At 39.4% G+C, this 18,434-nt stretch overlaps 1 protein-coding gene across 2 annotated transcripts in view; it reads left to right on the top strand.

Moving 5' to 3' along the window:
- The window catches only part of LOC101860241 (protocadherin gamma-B5), a 202,362-nt gene extending 190,947 nt beyond the window's left edge, over positions 1-11,415 (top strand). For both annotated transcript variants that reach the window (XM_013079757.2, XM_005093356.3), the window contains 10 exons: positions 426-587; positions 1,169-1,390; positions 2,585-2,689; positions 2,970-3,086; positions 3,445-3,637; positions 4,607-5,665; positions 6,339-6,538; positions 6,993-7,148; positions 7,793-7,925; positions 9,595-11,415. In XM_013079757.2, coding sequence (XP_012935211.1) covers positions 426-587; positions 1,169-1,390; positions 2,585-2,689; positions 2,970-3,086; positions 3,445-3,637; positions 4,607-5,665; positions 6,339-6,538; positions 6,993-7,148; positions 7,793-7,925; positions 9,595-10,610 — 3,363 coding nt within the window. In that variant the 3' untranslated portion in view covers positions 10,611-11,415. The remainder of the gene's footprint in view (positions 1-425; positions 588-1,168; positions 1,391-2,584; positions 2,690-2,969; positions 3,087-3,444; positions 3,638-4,606; positions 5,666-6,338; positions 6,539-6,992; positions 7,149-7,792; positions 7,926-9,594) is intronic.
- The last annotated feature ends 7,019 nt before the right edge of the window (positions 11,416-18,434 follow it).

The following is an 18,434-nucleotide window of genomic DNA, read 5'->3' as shown; positions in this document are numbered from 1 at the left end:
TTCCTTCGTCTCTGTCTCTCTGTCTCTCTCTCTCTCTCTCTCTCTCTCTCTCTCTCTCTCTCTCTCTCTCTCTCTCTCTCACCCGACCCTCTTGTTATATTATCATGAAGAATCGATTGTCTTCAAACCAGGAGTTATTTTCTGTCACAGCTTGCCCTGTGTATCTTTTTGGTGGGGCCCACGGCATAGTACATGTAATCAGACAAGAAGTACGTTTCCTGGAATATTCTCGACAAATAGGCCTATCATTTGATTCCCCTCTTGGAAAAGCTTGTAAGTGGGCGATACGAAAACTTCAGCCTCTTGACAGTGACAAAAGTGGGCGCTGGCTTAAAAAAGGTTGATAAGCACTGATCTAAAAAGTTCCGATAGAAGCGTAAAAGTAAAAGCTTACAGTTACATTGTTTTATCATTTTGTTGTGTAGATATTGGTGGGCGCCATAGACGGAGGCCAGCCGTCCCTAACGGGTACGCTGACGGTGGAGGTGCATGTGTCGGACATCAACGACAACTTTCCCGTGTTTGAGCGGCCGGTCTACGTCGTGAACATACCCGAGGACACGAGGAACGACCAAATCATTCAGCAGGTAAGAGAGAGAGAGAGAGAGAGAGAGAGAGAGAGAGAATGTGTGTGCGAGTGTGTGATGTATATTATGTATGTTTGTGTGTGTGTGTGAGAGTATAATATGTGTTTTATATGCTGTGTGTGTGTGGGTGTGTGTTAAAAGTTTCTGGAAGTAAGATCCATTCACTCCAACTTCAAGTCTGTATACTTTGTGACGGTAATGTTCACAACACTCAAGTAGTGAACCTTTTTTTGCATGGGGATAATTGGAAGGCACCACTGGTAAATCCTTTTAGTTAATTAAATTTGCTCCTTTGTTTCATTCTCTCCTTCTTACTTCCCCCCCCCCCCCAGTTCTTAATGGCCGGTGTGTCATTATGCAATTCTTTTTACTATAAAAAAAAGAACTTTTACTGCTTTGCTCAATGTGGCTATTTAGCTGTTACTCTAGTGTTGTTTGTTCCTCTTTCAATCAAACATCCGTTTATTGTATTCCTCTCTTCTCCTTACCTTGTATGTACTCTAGTAACACTTCTATTTATGTGACTGTAAAACAGCTATTACTGAATTCAAACTAAAAAACTACAACTGTGCTCACCATAGGTCAAGGCCACAGACGCAGACACGGGTCCCAATGGTGAGCTGGTCTACTCCTTCTCCAGCCTGCAGCCCCTGGATGACCTCCAGTATTTCGGAATCAAACCCAAAACGGGTGAGATCTACGTCACGCAGTCAGTGGAGTCTCGCACAGGACAGGACATTGAACTGCTGGTGGAGGCCAGTGATCAGGGACATCCTCCAAAAGTGTCAAGGACAAGGGTTCAGGTACTGAGAAGTCCAAAATAGCTTTTAATTGGATAATTTCTTTTTAATGTAGACATTTTATATGCTCCGGTGGATCCATTTTAGATCACCTAGAATGGGCACTTTTGACCCTGCCTGTCGGGGCCTAACCTGGCTGAGAGGGAGAACATCCCAGCAGAAATACCAAGATACTCGATAAAAGTTATTATACTCATATGGAAAAAGTGGGATCTTCTGCATGCAACAATGAATTGCCTCACTGCTAAACATAGACACTGGTCTCAAACAACTGATAAGCATATTATTGCTATAGGCTGCTGAGACCTCCGTAAATGGTCGCTTTTAAGGACAAGTGGGCTAACACATATTTCGGGGGGTTTCCAGAAATCTTGACCTACACCAAAAGTGGGCATTGCCCTACCCCTTGGAGAAATTTGGTTGTATTGGTGTGTATATTTGTTTGGTTATAGAGGAAACTCTCCTTGTCTTTTAAAGAAACTGAACAAGGGCGGGCAAAAACTTTCCCTTCGATTTTCTCAAAACAGCATATTTCGGGGTAGCCCCCTTGTGCTTAAAAACGACCAAATTTGGTCAGGACAAAAGAAACTTCATTCTTAATCGATACATGTATTAAAGTCTGTCTAACAGTGCTTGCTGGGTTGTCCAAACTTTCCTTTTCTTCTACCACAGTCTTTTTCCTCCGAAGTAAATGCAAAGTCAACATTTTTAAGCTCACAGTCCCCTATGGTATGGGTGCTACTTCTTTTAATCAGATTTTTAAAAGGATTTTCCATGCCTTCCCTACCTCTCCCTCTTGCCCCCCTCTTTTTCTAACATTTCAACTGTATGTTTTTAGAATCTGTATCTTTTTTTTTCTCACTAGTTATTGGGGGGGGGGGGGGGGGGGGGGGCTCAGACTTGGCTTTCTAGTTCTACTTCTTTTCTGTACCACTCCTAACACAGTCTGTTTCTGGGGAATTGTTAACATTGCCATCCTGGCACAGTGTATGGTTGGAGAGCACTCCTGGTATGTCCTACTTCCTTTCTCCCCTATTGTTTCTGTCAGTCTTGCATTTTCCCTGCCTTGCACTAAATGGCCATTGCTGTGTCGATGTGCTTTCTTTACTCTACTTAGACTAGGCTAATAGTGACTCACCATGACCTAAAACTCAATTGAACTCAACTTTAAACTTCTTTTCTGTAATTTTGTTTCAGATTCAGGTAGAGGACACAGTGAACAGCATGCCAGAGATCATGGTTGACACGCTGGGCGGGATCTATGGTGTTGCTGAGGTGTCTGAGTATGGAGAGATTGGCAAGGTCAGTGAAATAATTAATTGACCCCACAGTTAGTTCAGGTTCATAGAACTTGTGAATGTTTTGGAGCAGAGCCCAATGGCAAGCCAATCCACAGGAATAAAATTTCGCTTTTTTGTCTGTCCTCTGAGGATGGAGAGCACCAGTGGTGGGTCTTTCTTTTTTCCTCTCTCTTCTGTTGTTCTTGTTAGTCTGTCCTGCTTAATGATAGCTATGGTTGGTTTCGATATGTTTCTATATACTGAAACTCGACTCACAGTATTGACCTCCTTCTCCATGTCAGGTTGTGGCACATGTGAGTGTCAGAGACTCAGACAGTGGAGACAACGGCAGGACAGATTGCAACCTCAGTGGACCAGAATTTCGATTGGTCAAGCTGGACAATAAAGGGAAATATAAGGTAACGATAGAGAAGGACATTTCCTCTGTTGTATATTTTATTTCCAGTCACTCTTTAAGGATATGACGAACCCATTATTATGTCCGATAATTAAGCAGGAGACCAAAAGCAAAGTTGTAGCCCATTTTGAACATTTATCACTCAGAAATGAGACACGCAAATTATCAAATTGCCTATTAGTAGGCGATACCACCCAGTTTAGCAAGCACTGATCTAGATGTAGTTAATTTGCTTATTATTAGTTTTTTACTGGTATGCTTAATGTTTTTGTCACCTATTCTTACTCACCTAGGGCTGACCTATGCTCTTTCCAACCCCTCTCATACCTCTATTCCAATCTCCCCTTATATGTCTCTAGGCAGTGCTGATGTCCAGTCTTGACCGTGAGCTTGTGAGCATGTACAATGTAACAGTTTCCTGTTCTGACCATGGCTTCCCATCTCTGCTGGCCACAAGAGACTTTGCTGTGCAAGTCCTTGATGAGAACGACCAAACACCAAAGTTCTCCCAGAGAACGTACGAAGCGTCTATGTACGAGAACAATAAGCCAGGTACAGCTGGATCTCAAAAGATGTTGATGTTTGTCTCTTTTTTTCTCTTTCCTTTCCTCTATCTTGTCTCATTCTCCCGCCTTCCCTTCCTTTTCACATCACTCTCTCTCCTTGTGTCTCTTTATGTATATGCCCGTGGCACATGATTGTGAGCTTATTTCTAATTTGGTTTAAAGCGTTTGCTTGAGTTAAAAATAGTCTTTCTTTTTGAACATTTTAAAAGTATTTGTTCACTTTGTAGTTCCAAGTTTTCTGATGAACAATGATCTTATTTAGTCTTAGCCTTTCCCTGGCATGATATAACCATTACTGTGCAGTGAAGTACATCTGAGCAACCACCATCACCTGTACTAAACAGACAGAAAGGTGTATCAAGTCTGTTATGGGTTGTTAAAGCTTTTCAAATCCTGGATGTATTTGACTTTTGAAGAGATAAAAATGTTGCAAACACTGGAATATCTCTCATCTCTTAGATTTCCTTTCCTAAGTGACTTTAACTCCTGTCTGCTTTTTGGGGGAGTTTGGATGTACAAAGTGTTATTAGTGAACAGACAATTGGACACATGAGCAGATTAATTAAGGATCAAAACAAAACAGTCATTGTTGTGGAATCTGGTTTATTTTCCTTTGCTTGCATCTGGAGTGTAACCATCTTAAAGTACTGTTCTTAAAGGTTTCCATGAATAAATCTCGCCTCCAAAATTTGGATATTACATATAATAGATGTACAAGGTTTAACATTTGGTCATGCTTTGTATTGGTTTGATGCATGATCCCTTACCCACAAATTTGATCCATTTTTGGGGGTATGTTTTGATCACTTTTTTTTTTTTTCTGGTGAAAAATGTGTCATAATAGCATGCAGGGTTGTTTTTTTGTTTTGTTTTGTTGTTGTTTTTTTTGGGGGGGGTTGGTTTGTTTTCTTTTTTCTCTTTCTGCTATTGACACTGCAACCAAATCTTTTCCCAGGTGTGCTGGTGAAGCAGCTCACTGTGACTGATGGAGATACTGGTGAAAATGCACAAGTTTTCTTTGAGGTAGTCGGCATCAACAAACGCTTTTTCTCAGTCTTTGACAACGGCAGTATGGTTGCCATGGAATCTCTGGACAGGGAACTCACCGACAGAATTGTAACAACGATTGTTGTCACTGATAGAGGCAAACCTCCCCTGTCGTCAACAGCCACTGTCATTGTCAACCTTCTGGACGTAAATGATGTGACTCCGTACTTCAGTGAAATGATCTTCAAGTTTGAAGTCACAGAAGGTAACCCTGGTTCAAGGTTTGTTGGAATTGTTTCTGCGTCAGATGATGATGTTGGAGCCAATAAGAATGTGTTCTATCACCTACCTCTTGAGTACACTCAGACGGAGAACAATTTTGTTATTGGAACAGACGGAGGTGTCATAAAAACAAATAAAGTCCTGGATAGAGAGGAGAAAGAGACTCACAACTTTCTCGTCCTCGCCACTGACCGCGGGACACCTGCCCGGACGGGAACTGCTAGTGTTATCATCACTGTTCTGGACATCAATGACAACGATCCTTACTTCCTGTTCCCCAACGCCAGTAACGACAGCTTGGTTATTCCTCACACATTCGACAAAGATGAAAGGATCGTCTCTATAAAGGCTGACGACAGAGACAAGGGGCTGAACTCTGCCCTTGTGTACTCAGTCAGTAGTATCAACGAGTCTGCACCATTTGCCGTGAATCCTCAAACAGGGTCGCTGTATCTCAATGAGAAACTGACCTCTGAAGATGTGGGCTTGTACACTCTGACCCTCATGGCTCACGACCAAGGCACGGACAAGCAGAGAGCCACCCAGTACCCTCTGTACGTGGAAGTTTACTTTGACAATTCCACATTGCTGGCTGCCCTGGACGCCGGAGGTCCTTCAAAGACGATGATCATGGCTGTGGTTATATCAGCTGTGTTGCTGGTGATCTTGGTCACTGTGCTAGTCACATACATCTGCTATAAGAAATACGAGGCCAAGAAATCAGCTGGAGGTGTTCCCAACTCGGGTAAGAACTGAAGTCGTAATGCTTACTCCTTTTCTACCTTGTTATGTTGGTTTTTTTACTCGATTACTCAGACAGCATCTGCTTTCTTTGTCTTCACTCTTCACTTTTTGTGTGTCTTGCTTTTCTGTCTTCTCCCTAATTGTGTCTGTCACCTAACAATGCCCCCCTAGATCCATTGCAAAGGCTTCAGGCTGGGCTCTCAACTTCACTTTAACACAAAAATGTCTTACTCTATTCCTTTCATGTACGATTAACTGAAAGTCCGTTTCCAAATAGTTCCAATTTTTTTAATGAGTTAATGTCATCTGGAACATCTGGACAAATTCAAGGCACTTTGTGCAGTACAAATATTTTGGCCCCCTCATTCATTTCTTTTTCCAGCCCTTGTCCCATATAACTGATCTCATACTTTTCTGACTTTAGTACTTTTTCACATCAGCATCTGTGGTGCAGGGGTCAGGTGCTAGGCCATCGCATGCAGGCATTTAATTAATGAGTGGAGAGAATTTTCATCAAGTAACTGAGTCTATCTGCTGGGATGTTGTACCCCTCTCATCTCAGGATGGTCCTGATAGGTAGGGTTGAAGCCCACCTCTTAAATTATTTTAATTGTTTTGGTGAGGGCTTAGAACACAAACATTTTTTTTAAAATTGCCTTTCCACTATTCCACAGCATCCACTTCTTCAACGACCAAACTCCATGGAGGTTACTACATTGCCCCTGGTGTTCGGGGCTCTTCCTCTTCCTTCATTGGTAAACAAGAAGATGGAACTTGCAACTCTGGACACGAGATGGGAGAAGGAATGAAGACCTCCAATCCTTATGTCGTCATGGTGCCGGCACCTTCCTCAGAGAGAGACACTGCACCTGAGGTATTGAAATCAAAATGAAGACAAAGTATTCTCCAGATTTTGTCCACCATAAAATTTGCAATGCTTTGATAGCATTGTTGTTGCTGTCTCTATTGACATTTTTGGGGGTTGACACTCTTTTTTGTTTGAACGTACGTTTAGTTTTGTCCTCTGATTTATCTATTTGTTCAGCAAAATGTTATATTAAAAATATCAAATGAAAGAAAATTGAATAGAGAGTTGGAAAAAACAAACCCTACATATTTTCTGATCAGAATATGAATATTGTCTGGGAAAATCTGGACTGGAAAAGTTCCAGTATGTATAGAAGCATATAATAAGAGTTGATGATGTAGATCATCGTAGTAAATTAATCACCAACAAGCTTAAGTTAAATTTGTTAACAATTATGTGAAAATGATGTGAAAAATTAATTGTTTTCATTTTTTTGCGTTTGATTACTTTGACGGAGCAGATTGTGGAGATATCTCGCCCTGGTCATCCAAACGGCCTGAATGACACTCTGAACACGGATGACCTGGACCAGACAGATGATGGTCAGTTCTCCACCTTCAAGTCTCAGGAGGATATCCTCTCCCCAGGGATCAGACAAGGATCTCTAAGTAGACGGGTAATATCATTGTGCCTACAGATTTGAATTCTATTTTTCTTATGCTCCCGGACTCCTCCGTTGTCTTTTTTTCTTCTTCTCGTCTTTTTTTCTTCTTCTTCTTTTCATCATTACCATCATAGCTATGCCAATGGATTTGTAGATTTTCCATCTTAAGAAAATATGTTGGTATTGTTTTCTACAACTGAAAAGTTTAAATAGGCTTCTTTTTTTTTTTTTAATTCTGTATTAACCCTTTTGATGTCTTGTGGTTAGGTGATTGATTTGAAAAGTTGAGACCATTGTTTGGACTCATTCTAATTTTGCTTATACTGTTAAAACTGTCTTAGACAGTCACCCATTGTTGGGAGAAAAGTCATTGTCTTAGACAGGTGGATGTCTTGTCAGTGTCATAATAATGACCAAAAAATTGCGCAGGGTGGGGAAAGAGGGTGGGGAGAGAGGGTGGGGGGTGGGAAGTGGTCTTTTGTACAGGTGATTGTCATGGACAGATGATCATTAGAGCAGGTTCGACTGTAACATGTCCCTCTCTTTGTGCTTTCATCCTGGTAAATTCTATACCTCTAATCAGGTATCTTGTCTGCACCCACACTGCTAGGATATTAAACTCAGTATCTTTCCTCTATTTTTTTTTTTTGCCACAGGCACATGACACATCGGACGTGAAGCGACCAATTAATGACACCTTCGATGATGACATGTCATGTGACAGCACAAGTGACAGCGGCAGAGGTGGCAGTGATGTCGAGAACGGTGCTGCGGCTGCCAAGGAGAAAGGTTGGGGATGCATAATATTACAGAAACACCTTAGTGTTGTTTATCAGTCTTTTGCTGTTGTTTATCAGTCTTTTGCTGTTGTTTATCAGTCTTTTGCTGTTCTTAGTGTTTCTGTTGTTTATCAGTCTTTTGCTGTTGTTTATCAGTCTTTTGCTGTTCTTTATCAGTCTTTTGCTGTTGTTTATCAGTCTTTTGCTGTTCTTTATCAGTCTTTTGCTGTTCTTTATCAGTCTTTTGCTGTTCTTTATCAGTCTTTTGCTGTTCTTAGTGTTTCTGTTCTTTATCAGTCTTTTGCTGTTCTTAGTGTTTCTGTTGTTTATCAGTCTTTTGCTGTTCTTAGTGTTTCTGTTGTTTATCAGTCTTTTGCTGTTCTTAGCTTTCATGTGATTTTTGTTACTCAACTTGTCAGGTGGGTGGTTGGTGGATGCTGTGATGTGGTTTGTTCCTTCTTTCCTATCGAACATCTATTACCCTAATCTCTCCTTATTTTTTGTGTTTGTTACCCTTGTAACACCTCTATTCTTTGCCAGTTATATGGCCTTATTGTGTTTCAAGTGCTGTAAAACTCTTACTGAAATTTAAACAAGTAGTTGGCAAGCAATGCTGCTTGGTTCTGTTTCCCTTTTTTGTCTATGTGTTGCTTTTCCTCAACTGCCGTACTTTATTTATTCTGATTTTAGCCATTTCTATCCTTAGTATGCATTAGTTTTGAGTTTCCTTTTAATTTTAGCAAGAGTTTTACAGCACCTGCAGCTCAAAGAGGTCATAAAACTATAACTGCCAAAGATTAAAGATGTTACAAGAGAGTAATATCGAGAGAAAATGGTGAGGAAAGATAAGTAAGATAGATGATTGATTGGAAAGAAAGAGAAAACCACACCAGATCATCCACCAATCACCAACCTAGCATTAGGGGGATTGCACCTTATGCTGGATTGCTGGGAGTATATTTAATAGCCTTCTCTCCCAAAGAAGTTTTATTTTCTTTTTGTTCTCATTTCTGGGCGTATATAAAGGAGACAGTGCTAAGAGGTGCCACTTTTAACTCTTTGAGCCCCTAGCTCCAGTATACCGGTGGTGCATTTCAGCAGCAGTAATCTGTAACACCGGTTCACCACTGTGAGGAAAGAGCGCTATATTATCGGACAGAAAAAGGCAATAATTTTCAATCAGTCTGAACAATTATCTAGTCTCTGTCAACATGCTGCTATGGTATACCAATATGTATGCATTCATTCATTCATATTTTGATCACGTTTTGTGCCGATTTATTGAGTTTTTTCACGATGAAGTGCCCTCTCTCGGACTCTGGAAGCTCAGGGGGTCAGGATTTGGGTAAAATTAGAATCAGGGGCCCAGGGCTCAAAGGGTTAATACCACCTTTCAAGTTTAACCTGTGAGCTTCTTATTATGGCCAACTGTCATTCCTAATACATTTTTCTCAACACAAACTCACATTTGGGGGGGGGGTAAACTTGATTTCATTTGCACTAATTATTTTTTCCATTGAATATTATACGTGAAGTCCATGGATATTTTAAATCTTGATCTTTTGAAATTGTGTTTATATGTATAGTAGAACGACTAATGATGACAGCTAAGATTCCTTTGATGCTTTACTTTGGACTGTATTAACATCAAATTCTGTTTTTGTCTTCACTATCTACAGCACGTGCACAAGCAGCTACGCCAATATCGGTGAAAAGCGGAATCTCAAACAGGTTGTCTCCCCTGCCTCGAGAACACGAACGAACATTTCACACGTTCCGCGGGGACTCTCCAAGCTCTTTCCCATTTGACTCGGACAGCGACACCTTAACCCGACCGCAAAGGTTAAGGGCCAGTCCAATGCCAATGATGGCAACACCATCCCGCCGTGACATCCCCAGGTTTGAACCTGGTGCAACGAGCTCTCTGTCCCGATATAGTGAAAGTGACACGGACAATGACCTCACACCACGAGGCCGGCCCAGCCACCCACCGCCCCCTCCCCCTCTGAACATTGCTGGCATTCACAACCCAAACTCGTCATTCAGTGGTTTCAGCAGCGGTGGTGAAGGGAGCACCCCACGACAGCCAGTCAGAGTGGCCCCTCTCCCCATGTTTATGGGGCCCTCCATGTACCAAAGACACGATAGTGAGACGGACCACAGCGATGCGGGTTCAAATCCCAGTAGCTCTCTGTCCCGGCGGAACCACGTACCCCGTCTGCCTTACTACCCGGGCATCGAGTTTACCCATCACGCCTATGGGGGCTCGAACCGTAATAGCATCAGTGCTTTCAGTAATCACTCTTCTGCCTCGGCCAGTGATGGATATTACCCAGACCCTCATCAGGCTCCCCTGTATTCCCCAAGTGCCAGTCGTGTAGATTACAATCGCGGTTTGTCGAACACTAGCAGTGGTGCTCAGCCTTATAACTATGACTATAACAACCCTCAAACATTCATGCCAGATGGAAGAGTCTCTGGTAACTATGGCAACGTGGTCAGCGAGCTGCAGGACTCTCGTCCTGTGAGCATGGAGGAGGATTTCCTTCTCCCACCTTACCCCGAGGTGGATGAGGAGGAAGAACAAGAGGCAGAGAATCTCGCTATGCATTCTGGGTTCACAGGATTTAGCCCCGAGCGTGATGCAGAGCGGGCTGCTCTTTTCGACAGATCAAGATTTGAATCTAGTGCATAATTAATTATGATGTTTCTTACGGTCCAAAAGTGTATTTGCCATTCCTTTTGTCTACATTGCTCTCAGATGGTCAAATGGTCAAAATAAGACGCTTGGCGTTAAGAGTGATGCTACAAAACCCTGCCATGATGCTTACACTTGTTTCTGAACTTTTAATTTGCCCCTGTCAATTTTTCACTCTGAAAATGTTCTCAAGTCTTGAGAAATTTGAAGAGGGAGTAAAGTCTTAATTTTGTTAGAATAAATTTTAAAAATTATGATCGGATTAACTCTTGTGTGCATGTTTTTCTGCCCTTATGATAAGCAAGTCTTATGTTCTGACTGACATATGTTTTATGCATTAACTTGGTCTGAAACATGAACTGTATAACATTTTTGTATTTTAAGGATTTGTTTGTCATATGGGCAGTGTCAACTTATATCTCTCATGTACAAGAGTCTTCTATAATGGGAACAATTTGAGAGAAGGGAAAGTTTAAAACGGGGCAATGTTGTGAATGTAGAGTAAGACTTGTTTTGATTTTTTAAATTTGTTTTTTCCTTTTTATTTAAGGCTAGGTTTACTTTTGTCATTTAGTTACCAATAAGCATGATCCTCTTCCAACTTGGCATGTTGAGAATAAGTATGGTTCGTTTTTCCATGCTCTGGAGGGATAACAGTTACCCTAATCAGAAAGAGACAAGAGAAGCATGAGTATAATCACAATGTGAACAACAGTTTTTTTCCCTTTGCAAATAACTTGACACATGAGCCTGAAGATCTAGGTGTGTTTGTGTGTGTGTGTGTGTGTGAGAGAGATAGAGAGAGAGAGAGAGAAAAAGAGAGAGAGAGTGTGTGTTTATGTGTGTGTTTGTCTTGTGTGTGTGTGTGTGTATGTGTGTGTGTGTGTGTGTGTGAGAGAGAGAGAAAGAGAGAGAGAGAGAGACAGACAGAGACAGACAGACAGAGACAGAGACAAACAGACTGGCAGACAGACAGACACAGACAGATAGACAGATACACACACGTACACACACACACACACACACTCACACGCACAGTACTCTGCCACAATATCCATTTTACTGTCTCAGGTACTTTAGTCCCTTTGAGAAAGCAAAGGCTTTAGGAAATGCAGGCCAGGAATTGTAGAACTGACTGTGTCTCTGGTGCCAAATCTGTGCTGGTTTTTATTTTCTTTTGGTTTTGAAACATTGCTCTTAGTTTTGTCAAATATTTAGTTGATTATGTTTTACTGTCCTAGGCTGTGTAATCTGCTTTAACAAATGTTAACAAGCTAAAAAGATGGGAAATAAGAATGCTGAGGATGTAGTCTGGGCTACGTGCTTGAAATATGTATGAGGTCAGTGTAGAACATGCTGCTCTTTTGCCAAAGAATGTACTCAAGACGTAGCAACTGGATAAGGTGAAACTGAGTCAGTAGATGTTTAGATGTATGGTATGCTGAAGTGTTGAATGTTAGATATATGTGACAGCCTGACCACGATTTTTTTCTTCTCTGTGCCTTTAAGATTTTTCCTGCCATTTTCCTAATTATCATTGGCATAAATTTTACCTGTGAACAATCTAAAAGTGTCACTGTGGATTGCCTGTTGTCATGTCAATTCTGAAGCAGCTGATCAACATTTTCTCCAGCACTACAGTCCAGGACTTTCACTGCTTGATCAGAACAACTTCACGCTCTTGAGTTAACGCTTTGTAACTGTTGTAAACATTGAGTATTATTTCTTAAGGTTTCTTCTTGACAAAATGCCATATCAAAACGTGACTTGGGCAAAAGTCTTGTAAATATTCTTGTTGTCGCATCATAGATTGTTGCTTTGTAATTCTGTTTGCCATAAAATCATTAATACAGCTGTCAGAAAAACTAACTATCCAAGGTGTTTGCTTATTAGTGTATCGGTTGACTGTGTGTACTTTAATGGCTTTTTCAGAAATTGTGATAATTTAATGAATGGTACCTTTACTGGTGTAAAGAGAGGGAAATCATTCACTGTATAACTGATTTCTACCCTTTGATTTTAGTGAAATTTGTTTAAAACATATTGTTAATGATTTGTTGATAAATCAACCCAAGTAATAGAAAAAATTATTTTCATCCTTCCCTAAAGTTCTGAAGACTGGCATTCTTGAAATCTTTCATAATCCTGTATCTAGATTCAGTGTCACATCTCCACTATTGAGGCAATTCAAGAAGAGTTGGGACAAATCTTACTCTTTTGAAAGTACCCAGTAGTGGCTCTGATTTTAGAACGTCTTGTACTAGTAGGCCTTACTCTGTTATATAGTATATAGAATATGATTTTGATTCTAGATACTTGTTCTTTTTCTATGCCTTGTCTATTTTTCTGAATTTTGATATTAGTGTATGGTCTTTCTCTTTTTAGATCAAAGCTGTCAGGCTCTTTTCTATGAAAATAAACAAGCTACTCTTCTTATTTTATCCCAGATGCATTACGCTATATGGCCTATTATAATTTAATCCAACATTTTGCTTCATCTGTACTATTTCAAAACAAATGTGCTTTTATTTGATCTCCTGATCAATTTTAAAAGCCTACATTTTCCATTTTCTCAGCAGTGTCGTCAGCTTTTGTGACCTGCCTCTGGACTGGTTTTCATTTTCTTGAAATGAGAATATTAAGAGGCTAGTTAGGATAGCTTCTTTCTCATGCATTATGGTGTGGTGGGCTAACCATGCATTGTTTCATCGTATTCATGTAAACCACTTCCCAATTCACTGCTCCCCATAATAGCTTACATTTTGTTCCTTACAAATGAGACATGGGTAAGACATATAAAAGTTAATGTTGGCATAAAAAAATGAGTATGATTGTCAGTTTTACTTGTTCTCTTTGTTTGGGTATGGCGATGCGTTCAGTTCTCTTTGCTGTTTTCTTTTCAGCGTGGTTGTCTCATCTTTTTTCTTTTCAATCCCTACGTACCAGTAGGTGTTTTAGTGAAACCTATACTTTAGAAGCTGTTCTCTTCATAATTTGTTTCCTCTTAAGTGTCATGCCAAAATTTACCTTTGTACATCAGCCGCATTCAGAATTGAAAACATTCCACCCCAGAAATTTCCATAAACCCTTAATTCCAGGTAGACTTATTATGATTGCCATGGTCCTTTAAGATGAACTCATTCACTGTGTAATTTTTTTACCCTCTAGGACGTAATTTTTTTCCGTCTGCAAGTTCTTGTTTTAGTACTTCGTTTTGTCCACTGATTCACCTACCTGCTTAGCAAAGTGGAACGTATTATGTATCAAGAAGAATGAGAATAAAATAATATAAACACGAATATCATTTAAAACAACCTGGACTGGAGTAGTTTGAGTATCTACACAGCATATAGCTGAGCCAACATTTAGGCTCATTAAAGTGACAAGAAAAATGCTGAACTGATCAGCTGGCTCAGCGCAGTAAATGAATTTATGTTCTTTAATTTAGTAAAGTAGCCTATGCCAGTAAAAAACGAATTTTTTTCTGCAATTCATTGCATTTGTGGGTGAGCGTACCTTTGTGCATGTGAGTTAAGTTATATATATGAAACTTGGTGTTCTCAAACTAGGCAATGAAACTGAAATCATTCTTAATCTGGGAAAAGAGGTGAAAATACCTCTTTAGCTCTGAATTGAAGGTGGCGTTAAGAAATGTTTATGAATTATTGATTGAAAAAGAAAAACTAAGGCCTTTACTTTCTCAGACTTGGTATTCCCTCCACCATTTTTATGTTTACTACTGATTGTTTCACTATGGTGCTTCATCTCTCTGCTTTGTTTGTCTCTCGTGTGAAAAAGTTTTGCCTGCCTTAATTATAATAATTTGGGACACCTAATGTTTATGAATGATGATAAATTGCATTTAGGTCAGGGCCTCTAGTCAAGACCACCTCCCCAGCTCCCCCCTGGGACCATGTACAGGTATCATGATGTATTTTTGTACTCAAGTGCTCCTTGTGTCTGTGTGAGTTACATGCATGCGGATGCTTGGACAACAAGTCTTACTTACTTTGGACAATTTCTTGTCAGGCAAGCCATTCAAATGTACTAAACCCATAAAACAAAATTTTTCAAGTGAGAGTAAAAAAAATATTTATTTCTTTGACGAATTATTCCTATATTGTATATTTATTTCTTTTTGCTTTTTTTAAACATTTAGAATTTGAATTTCGACAAAAAGTTTCTTGAGCATGCAAACTAAACCACAGAGGTTAAGACTGTATTGATTTTTTTTTTCCAAATTTTGGGCTAAGTATATTTGAACAGCTGGCCAATGATATGCACTTCGCCTGTTTCACTGTTTCTTGTGTGTGCATGGAAGTATTGTAAAAAGAATTGTACTCGTTCATTTATAGTATTATACATTTATAATGTGGAAAGCTATTGTATAGAAGGATGAATCTTAATTAACTCAGTCCAATTATTGTAAGAACGTATTATTCTGTCAATTGTGATTATAACTATTTTAATGGAGAGTCCAAGGCCAAGTCAGTGTGGGCTTTGATGAAGAAACAAGTTGGAGTTCTTGTAATATCAGAACAACTGCATTCAGTATACATTAACAAAAACATAACATCAATGTCTGTAGGAAAATATACAGTTAAAATTGTCCAAGATGGCCATCAATTGTTGAGGAGTGTGATTGTATTAGACAGGTAGACGTCGTCAAAAATGTCATTATAAAAAATTGGAAAGGGGAAAGGTGGGAAGTGCTCATTTGTACAAGTGATCATCTTGGTCAGGTGGCTGTTAGAGCAGGTTCAACTGTATTTGAATTTCAGAATATGATTTATGCATTATTCCCTTGAACTTGTAGTTTCTCTTAAAATTAAGTCTATAGTGGGATAGTATTGACTTCTTGGTAGTCTAAGCTTGACCCCTATTGACTGGGAGACCTGCTTAGATGCCCATTGGCTCATCAGATGTTCAGAAATTAATATTTTCCAATATAGTATGCCTGGGTTTGCCTTGGGAAGCTTAGTCAGAGATAAAAGCATATTGTGCTCCACAGCTGTTTTACTTTGAAAATAGCCCGACTCAATGAATCAATAACAATCTTATGAATGTAGACATGGAGTAACTTTTACGTGTAATGACTTTTCATGGTTCACTATTTTCTTTTTAAGTCCAGGGTATGTGATTGATTAACAATAGTGATGATGAGAAAATTGTCCATAGTGCAAAAGCTGTCGTAATTTTTTTCCATTTCTTTGAGTAAATGGTAAGCCTTCTTTTAATTTTCATCCATGAAATGGGTCTCGACTGAATGGTGGTTTGAAATGAGCATTCCTATTTTCATGAGTTCAGAACCTGTTAAAATTCTGAGGCAGCTGAACAACATAACACAATGCACCAAGAATTTATGCATTTTCATGACAGATGTGCTGTGCTCTTGTTTTATTACCCAAGCCTGTCAAAGCATCAGCTGAATAAACTTTTGCATGGTGAAGATTGTTCTCAGAGTGCCACTCATCTTTTTTCTGTAAAGGATCGTCCTTTTTATTTCACAGCTCAAATTGACTATCATCTCATTTTTATGCCATTCTCCAATTACAAGTAAAAATGCCCTTGTTACTGTTGCTGTATCGGAGTTGTGTTGTGTGTGGCTAGAGAAATGTGTAACAGCAGTGCTTGGAATAATCATTTTCAGCTGTGCACTGAGTGCTGTGATGATTCAATCTGCAGTTGTGTTGATCATTTCATCTGTGTTGCAAGCACTCTTTGTAACCAACTGAACCACAATTTTACGGGAGATAAAAAATTTCTTTTTTCAAACTTACCAGTACTGATGTCTGCACACTTGTACAGCATGCAGCTTGCGTAAAGGAGATCAGTGTTGGTTCGTTGAAAAAAAAAAAGCTTTTGAAAATAGTTTTTTAATTAACACAGATTATATCACAACTTTTCTTTAATCACAATGTTTTTATAATGATGGCTAGATGCAAGAGTCCGACAAACTTCATTTTACAAATGGCATTTGTCAGTGTTTTGCACCCAGTCTTCATTAAGTAAATAGAGAGATCTGCGTTTGAAATTTTCAAATGAGCAAAAAAAGAAGGTATTTTATTTTTAGTGAAACTGCGTAGATTGCCCTCAGCACTAACAATTTGTGATCCTGGAAAAGAAAGCTGTAGTTCTTTACACACAATGATTGAGAGAACATATGATTTACCATCACCCCTAACTCCTTAACTGAGTGGAACAGCAGGTTGAGGTTTATCCTCTGGCAGTGTCACATAGTTTAGACAGTGATTAATCTTTTAGTGCCAATTGTTTCATATATTTAAACAAAAATTTGGATGTATTTGTTGTTTTTGGAGGGGGGTTTTGGGGGGATGGGGGTTCTCAAAATAGTATTAAATTAATAAATCAGCCTCAGAGGTTTTCAATAATGTTGCCTTTATAATATCAGTGTAGGGTCAAAATCACAATTTGCATGCCTACCCTTTTTGTTGTGGGCAGCAGAGGGTTAATTTACCCTGGCTTCACATTCTAGTTTCTGTTCCTCTAACTCAATTTTTTTATCAGACATTGTTGTTAGGCAAGGTAACTCGACAGGGCTAGAATTTATTAGGCTATGGCAAACAGAATGTTGCAAGATATATTACATTAGCATTCTGTTGGATCGGTTTGTAATTCTCCTTTAGATTACTCACCTGGTTGATTTCATTTGCTTTTTATTTTTCAATTTTTATTTTTGTTTCAAATCCCAGAGTGCATGATCACAGAAATTGTCATATTCAAAGGAAGTATCTGTTACGTCAGTCTTAGAATTTAACTGCTTGTTGCAGCTTATGCGCAAATTATTCCTTAAGAGACATGAACAAATTGAAGCAAGAATGTGTTATGTGAAGATGTTGGTTCAGGTTGAGTGACAAATTGACAGCTGTTGTGTTTTTGCAATGCTTTGAAAATAAATATTCATGTCAAGCTTGGATTGATTGTCAGAGTAATCCTTATAGCACTATAGACAACTACAGTTATTACAACAGATTGTGGGGTTTCACGTCTTGAATTGGTCACTTTTAAGGACAACCGGGCTACCCAGTTTTCGGGGGTTTCCAGAAAACTTGACCTACACCAAAAGTGGATATTGCCCTACCTATAGGAGAAGTTTGGTTTCATTGGTGTGTATATTTGTTAGGTTATAGAGAAAACTCTCCTCGTCTTTTAAAGAAACTGAACAAGGGGCAAAAACTTTACTTTCGATTTTCTCAAAACAGCATTTTTCGGGATAGCCCCCTTGTGCTTAAAAGCGACCAATTCAAAGATGACAATTTCTCTTTCCAGTCTTATACACAGTGGTGGTCCATAACCTTTCTCTTCAGGTCTTCTAAATCAATTACATGTACTCAAAGGTGTCCACAGACTTGTGCTGTGGTGTGGTTTACTTCTTCTTTCCTATCAAACATTTATCGTCCTTATCTCCCCCTTCTTCTTTTTTATGTAACACTTCTTGTAACACCTCTAATCTTCTGGCGCTCATATGACCTTATGCAGTTGCGAGCGTCGTAAAACCTCTACTGAAAAAACATTTTTTTTAAAAAGACTTGTGCTGCATATATTATGACAGAGTACATTTTATATTCCAATACGCCTGACTGTGAGGGCAGACATCACCTACATAAAAGGCTTTTACCAAGTGTGGTACCAGCACTATGCCAGTTCATTTCACAAAAAGCACAAGCTCATCCAACTCTTCCCACAGCAGGAAATCAATAGCTTTTCTCTACCTTTGCTATCAGGCTGGAGACCAGAAAATCTGACAGCACAGACCTTCAAACAAAAACATAATCACTTCGTGAAAGTCTGGAAGTTTGT

This window comes from Aplysia californica, unplaced genomic scaffold, assembly GCF_000002075.1.
Source record: "Aplysia californica isolate F4 #8 unplaced genomic scaffold, AplCal3.0 scaffold00062, whole genome shotgun sequence".
Lineage (NCBI taxonomy): Eukaryota > Metazoa > Mollusca > Gastropoda > Aplysiida > Aplysiidae > Aplysia > Aplysia californica.
Note: the sequence above shows the minus strand (reverse complement) of the source record. Positions and strands in the feature narration are given on the sequence as shown.